General features: G+C 49.0%; 1 protein-coding gene across 1 annotated transcript in view; it reads right to left on the reverse strand.

Moving 5' to 3' along the window:
• Positions 1 to 5204: 5204 nt before the first annotated feature.
• The window catches only part of WLS (wntless Wnt ligand secretion mediator), a gene marked incomplete at its 5' end in the record, with an annotated part of 5358 nt that continues 3236 nt past the window's right edge, over positions 5205 to 7326 (reverse strand). Inside the window, 2 exons of the mRNA XM_010078076.1 lie at positions 5205 to 5342; positions 5723 to 5876. Coding sequence (XP_010076378.1) covers positions 5233 to 5342; positions 5723 to 5876 — 264 coding nt within the window. The remainder of the gene's footprint in view (positions 5343 to 5722; positions 5877 to 7326) is intronic.

A 7326-nucleotide genomic window follows, 5' to 3' on the forward strand; every position in this document is an offset into this window, starting at 1 on the left:
TAATAGTAATAGTAATAATAATAATAATAGTAATAATGGAGAACATGAAAATCAGGGAAGGATCAGCAGATCCCTAACAGTAATCAACATTGCTTCACGCTTAATATAAAGGGGTGGCAATGAGTTCTGAGAAACTGTACTTTAGTACATCAGAGAATTTAGTGCTGCAGTCAGAGCTGCTGAATCACAGCTCTGTGGCGAGCTGGCGCCATTCGGGAGATTTTTCTCCTGTTGTTAATGAGTCATCTCACCCCGTGCCCAGCTCCGTAGGTGTAAATACATGGGGTTGCCCGCTGGGTAACCGCGTACGATGACGTCTGGGAGACGATGAGCAAAACCCAATGCAGTGAAATGTCAGCGGGGCGTTGTGGTGCCTTGGCACAGAGGCGCAGAGGACAGGCGTGGTACTGCTCGGCGATGGACGGCGTGCATGCCCAGGCGTGCTGGCAGCAGATATCACTGTGCAGGAACTTGTGGAGATCTGCCTGGTCACATCAACAGGAATTCTCTCCAGGCTTTCATTCAGCAGCCCTTTTCTCTTCACTTTGTTACGGCTTCTGCAATCCCAGAACATCTGAGTTTTGAAATCCAGATGGAATCCTAAAACATCTCACTTCAAGGTATCTGGCACCATCGGCTGACCCGTGACCACTCCTCTCCTGACTCTCTCCACCTCCTGTCCCTTCAAGTCCACATTTCCACCTGCTGCAGCACCAAAGCCGTTCATGATGGATGCGCTGGGAAATGCTAACTCCCAAACTGACCACATTTGCCATCTGGTTTTTGGAAACAGTCTTGGTGCTGGTTCCTGAATCCCTCTGTCACATTCTCATCCCCGGTGCAGGACCCACTGTGCCCCAGTGAGCTGAAGAGAACCTTGAACCTCTCTTTGCCACGCTTTGCACGTAGTTTTCCATCAAAACCATTTAAGACCCACACCTAGTGCCTAACCCTGCCCGAGCCTGTGAAATCAGGGCACTGCAGCTTATCCAGCTCTCCAGGACGGCATCCTTGGGGATTCCCAAATCCACAGGGTGCTGTCATGGTCCTGGGCTGTTACAAGTGAAAGCGTCCCATGCGCTTAATCTCTTGTAGGGATTTATTTGGGGAAATTATTTCTCTCCAAGAGCAGAGACTTTCCCTGTGCACAGGCTTCGCTTCCCCATGTCCTTTGGGCTATCGGACAGGTGCCTGCCAGCAGCATCCCAGATGAAAACACAGTTAGACCACGACAAAAGATTTAATCTCCTCTCACCCTTTGGTGGAGAACGATTACCAGCCCTCACCTAGCTGCTTTCACAGTTCTTGACTCTCCAGGCAGGACGACTTGCTCTCAGCAAACCCAACAACCAGCAAGTCATTCACTGCGCCTGAATCCTATCCTTAACAGGGATTTCCAGAGCTGATTTCTAAAACATCATTCCTGGTGTTTATGAGGTATTTATTAGCCACAATGAAATGCTAACTAGTAATTAGTAGCTTGGTGGCTGTCTCAGCTAGCCACGTTCGCTCCAGGGCAGCTAGCCCATTTTCAGATGTTTTCCAAGGTTTGGGAAGGATTCCCGTGCCTCCGCTGCTAAAACCTAATGGGTCAGCCGGGGATCTCGCCCCTTTGGGCAGGTCTGGATCAGCTGGGTTTTGCCCACGTTAGGCAGCTGAGCAGGGCACAGCTACATCCTGCCGAGCTGGGCGCAGAACCAAGGCAGGCAGCTCTTTCCAAGAGATTTTCGTTTGATAAGCCAGGTGATACAAAAAGCCACCAGGCTCCTGTGTTTGGGGAAGGATTGCTGACTCTTCCCCTGCGAGTACAGCAGGAAAGAAGCTGTGAGTCAACTTTGAGGATGGAAAAGAGTGGGAAAGCCTCCAGCGTCCTTGGGGAAAGGATGGAAAGGAGACAGACATGTCCTGTGCAGCAATGCCGATGCTTGGGAGTACAGTCCAGCCTATCAAACATTTATTAGAAAATGTTCCAGAGTGGCTTAGCTATTTTTTGAGACATAACACCTATCTGGAGGGCTTTAAACACAACGAAACAAGGCTGGAAAAAAAAAATTAGAATAAAACACTAATGCTTGCTATTGTAGTGGATATAACTTTCCTTGACTCAAGATAATGAAACAGCTGAAGGATGGGACAATATTTAAACCAAGGGTCTATCATAATCCATTTCCCTTGTCCCACAAACTCTGGCTGCTCTTAGCAATGCCAGACATCCCCTTAAAGAAACCCCCAGGTCAGTTTTCCCATTCCTCTCCAGTTCTCACCAGGTCCCTGTCTGGCCCCGCAGAAGCACAAAGCTCCTGGGACCCCGCTCTGACCCTGAACAGCACTTGGCAGGTAGGAAGAATTTCTCCACATAAGCAGATTTCCCATGTTTTTAGAGGCGAGGGATTTATTTTTCATTTTAATGTGTCTGGAAGCTGTGTTCCGCTGGCAGCAGAGGGCAGCAAGAGCCTGGCAGGGACACGGACCTGAACAGCCAAACTGAGAAGAGCAGCTGCGTGGGAGGGTGGCAGTGGTTTTACAGTTATTTAAAATTCATGAATTTGCTCTTTTGCAATTCATTAGAGCCTGGAAGCACTGTACTGCCTCTGGTTTGTCTCTGAGCAGCCCGAGTTCCTTGCTGTGGTGCTGCATCCAGCTCTGGGAGAGACATGGAGCTGCTGGAGCAGGGCCAGAGGAGCAAGATCACAGCAGAAGAGCTACGCCTCGGTGAACCAGGCCAACGACAAACCCACAATATTGTACATTTTATTTTAAATTAACAAAACTACAGGTCTTCCATGTTGCTTAAAGCATTCTGTAAAAACTGAACTCAAACAAACAAAAAAGATATATTTTAATAAGACCCAGGGACTATTTCTGAGACGTATGAGTAGGGCTTAGGAATTAAGAAATAAAAAAACCACACACACGCGCACACACATACACACGCCCCGTAAACAAGTTGTTAGCTTTTGACACAAAATTTGGTTTTAAAGCTGCAATTCCTCGTTTGTAAGGAGCCTTTACAAAACGCAATGCAATACTAAGCTGTAAAAGAAACCATGGACACATCTATCGGAACAACATAAATATCACATAAGAACCCAACGTAAAGAGGACGTTAAAGTTGCAAAGTCGAGCACCCAGCCAGGGATTTATTCCACACGCAGGAAGTGTGCCCCCTCCTTTTTCTTTTTTTTTTTTTTTTCTTTTAAACCACAGGACAGGGGCATTGCCATTCCACTCTACAGAAAACCCCCAAAATTATAAAAAAATTATTAGTGTTCAAGTATCCAAAGTCACCCCAAGCTACCTCCTGAAGTAGTGTTCAGCACTTTTCCTGCACAAGATTAGGGAGAAATGTTTCCCTGTGTGGGGGGTGAGGCGCTGGCCCAGGGTGCCCAGAGAAGCTGTGGATGCCCCATCCCTGGAGGGGTTCAAGGCCAGGCTGGATGAGGTTTTGGGCAACCTGGGCTGGTGGGAGGTGTCCCTGCCCATGGCAGGGGGTGGCACTGGATGGGCTTTAAGGTCCCTTCCCACCCAAACCATCCTGGGATTCTGTGATTATCTACGGGGCAGCCAGGGACGGGCATCACCGAGCACGAGCTGTTTGCTGGGGTGGGAACTGGGCTGAAGCAGCAGCTCCCAGTGCAAAGCAGAGCCCCAGCTGCACAGCCTCAACCCCCACAGAGCCCCCAACTCCCCTGCAAACCCGAGTGTGACGATAAAGCCAGCACGCCAGTGGCTCTAATCGCACGGCGTAATGCAGATGTTGGCTAAAGATAGCTTAAGGTTTCATAGGTGGTCTCACTTCTGGTATTTCCCAATTCTAATGCCATTTTGCAGCCTTAACACGCTAACCATGGATGTGTAATTTCAGGAGAATCCCACGACAACGTGTCCCTTTTTCCAGGACAGCGTTTCTGCCCGTACCCACAATGACCGCCTGTCAGCGGCTGCAGAAGCTTCCCCGCTCTCCCTCATCTCTGACCCTTCAGCAACAGTCAGCAGGAGCAGATTTTTATCTTTTAAGGACAAAACTGGGAGGTTGAGTTATGTGTTACTAGCAGTTAACACAGACATTTACTAGTGCCAGCTAACGAAACCCTCTGGATCCTCCGGGCGCTGGAAGAAGGTGTCCCCTGAGCAGCACAGGCCCTTCTGGCCACGCTTCTTCCCCACACACCCCATTCAAACTTGTCTTAACTGGTCCCCAGCACTGTCCAGTTTGCACCTCCACCCCAGATCCATTCCCACCAGCCCTGCAGCCGGACCCACCCAGCACAGCACAGGGCTGAGCAACCTCAGCCTCCACTTCTGCTCCGAAAGGCAAATACCCACACTAGTGCCTGACAAACAGATTTTTTCATGTTGGATAATCCCGGGAAGAACCCATCTCTGCCCAGCACGCTCCATCCCAGCAGCACAAGGAGGTGCTGTCCCCTCCCGTGGCCTTTCTCTTCTCCCTGTGGCATGTAAGCAGCATAAAAATGAACGAGCCACACCAAAAAGATAAGACGGAGGAAGACAACAAAAGCAAGGGAAACCAGACGGGCTGAGAAGAGGCAGGAGGTGGCTGGGGGACCAGTACCTCCGGGAACTCAGGACAGGAGTGCTCCTTTCTGCTCCAACTTGGCTCAAGTATCCAGTTTTACATTCCCCTGTATTTAACAAACAGCTGTAAAACCTACTGAGAAAGCGTGTTGCTGCTGCTACTAAAATCTTAGATATTACGAACAGTCTGCTCCTTTCCCCAGCTGTGCTTCATTCAGGCGACAGAGGTTTGCTGCGGGGCTGCACTAAAGACCTCAACGCAACGACAGATGGTGGAATTAAGTGTTTGTACAATGAGGCTTTAGTTCTTCCCCCAACCATGTTGCACCCAAGAAGAAAACTCAAATTACCAAATCCGTGCTCACCAACCAGGCTCCCTGCACTGCTTCCACGCGCAGACACATGGCAGCCAAATAAAAACCGCCCAACGCCAGCTCTGCCCCTTCCCAACATCTGAATGTCCGACTTTGCAACCTTAACACTCTTCCAGCAGGTTCTTACGTGCTCGGAGTGTAACACAATATACATATCCCTCCCCCCAGGAATAACTACACCGTATTAAAGAGTTTACAAATGTTCTGCTGGGTGTCACAGCTCTGTGAAAATACACCAGGGATGGGGAGTTGGGTCAGGGATGTCGCATTGTCCCTGCTCTCCACCCTGCTCCGGGTCCCGGCTGAGCCCATCTCAGCATCATTCCTGAGCCTCCTTGCGAGCCAGCTTATAGACCTCTGTTGGGCCGTCCACGTGGGTGATGGTGGTGGTGAGCTGGAGCTCCTCCCCGCTGTTCACTCCCAGGTCCCCTGAGAACAAAGTTATTCCGTTAGCCCAGGCTCACCGTAAGAAAGCAAAAGGTGCGGTTTGGTCCCTCCAGGCTCTCAGGAGCTGCCTGAGCTATGGACTGTGCAACATTTTCTATATTTCTATATATTTTTATATGTCTAAAGCTTTCTATAAATGCTTTTATTTCCAGTTATTTAAATAGAAGCATATCGGAACAGGATGATTTCTGTGCTACTGAAGACTACCAACAAAGGAAACCAACAGCATTGCCATTCTCCACTTGCCCTGATTTCTAGTTTCTCCCTTCCTCGTCCCCCTATTTGAGCTACACAATCACAATGCTAAAAAGTACACAAACCATCTAGGTTTTAGACAGCCTTGGCTAAAAACCTCTCTCTACCGTTTGACTGGTCTTCTCCGTAATTCTTGTGCGACGGCGCGTACAGGAACATGAGGGCAAAGACGTAGAGGTTCCACATGCCGTAGATCCCGGTGAAGAAGGCGCTGTTCACTTGTATCGTGATGTCCCCCCACTTCCAGTGGCCTTCGGTCACCTGCCCAGGGGAAAGCAGACACACACGGGATAGTCAGTCTGACCAAATTCTGTAAAAATACACAAGTGAGCACTAAGCCCTAAGAGTAAAGCGGTAAGAACAGTTCGATGGGATGGAGTAAATGGGGTGTAACATGCGGTGGCGCAGAAGTCAGGTGAGGATTCTCCTCTTCACAGACTTAATCTGCCGGAAAAAAATGGTCCTTACAAAATGATTGCATGGGGATTTCTTTAACTTTGATTTATTGTTCTTAAATGTGACAAAATCTCTCATATTCTGCGACACATCCCTGCCATCACAGGCATGTTCAAAGATTGCTGCCTAAAGGGCAGCACCCAGGAGACAGCTAGGTACATCTGAAAACATTCGACTTCTATAAATAGACCTTTTCTAGAGGGAAAACCAGCATGAATAATGCCAAGAGCTGATGCACTGCGTGCCGCCTCGCTGCTTCTGGCTGAGGAGGGGGGCTTGGGCTGACAGTACCCGCCTTGGATGTGCAGAGGTTTGTGTGTCAAGATCCATGAATATAGCATCAATATTAATGACTTGAATCATCAATATTAATGACTTGGATCATCAATATTAATACTTATTGAAGACACACAGACTGTTCACACTGAAGCGTTGGCTTTCCATTAAAGTCCAAGACATAAGGGGGAAAGACGAAAGCTAAACCAGCTTGAAAAGACGAGCTGGGCAAGACTGCGTCATACGTGGAGATGGTTCTGGCCATCAGCACCCAACGATGAATCCAACTGCCAAGTGGCGTTGCTCAAACCACTGCCTCAGCCTAACAGATTTTCAAGAGCAAAATCATCCACTGCTGTAATTTGCATTGGGACCCACCACATACCCCAACACATAAGCAGAGAAACGACTCCAGCACCCATCATTCCGCAATACGGGACCTGCGCGGCTGTACCCCGGCTCTCCTGAAGCTACGAGCTGCCTGTGCTTAGGAACAACCAGAAATGGCATCTTTGATACAGATGCAATCTTAAAAGTCACTTGGAGTAACCCATCAAAGCACATTTACGTAGCGCGGTGAGCTCATTTGTGCAGAGACCGCGTCGGAGCGCAGAATAAATTGGTGTAGGTACGGCTGGGAACAGCAGGGCTGCAAAGTCAACCCAGGGAAGGTGGAATTCTGTTGTTTCTCTGCAGGCGTTCAAAGCCACCGGATTCTTTCAATGCGAACAGGACGTTTTTCCTCTTGCTGAGTTCTCAGAAATGACTAAACCCTCTTTGGCCGATATTTCAAACAGCGCAGCCCCAAACCGCGCCAGGAGCCAAAGGGCTTTGTGGAGGCTTCAGCCTGAGCTGTTTTATGGCAGCGCTTCAAATAAATGAAAACAACTTCTTAAAAAGCAACTGATTATCAAATCAGCTTGTAACAGGCACACAAGGGAGCCGGCGTCATTAGCGGCTGGGGGATGGGGGGGGGGTG

The sequence above is a fragment of the Pterocles gutturalis genome, unplaced genomic scaffold (assembly GCF_000699245.1).
Source record: "Pterocles gutturalis isolate BGI_N339 unplaced genomic scaffold, ASM69924v1 scaffold28053, whole genome shotgun sequence".
Taxonomy (NCBI): domain Eukaryota; kingdom Metazoa; phylum Chordata; class Aves; order Pterocliformes; family Pteroclidae; genus Pterocles; species Pterocles gutturalis.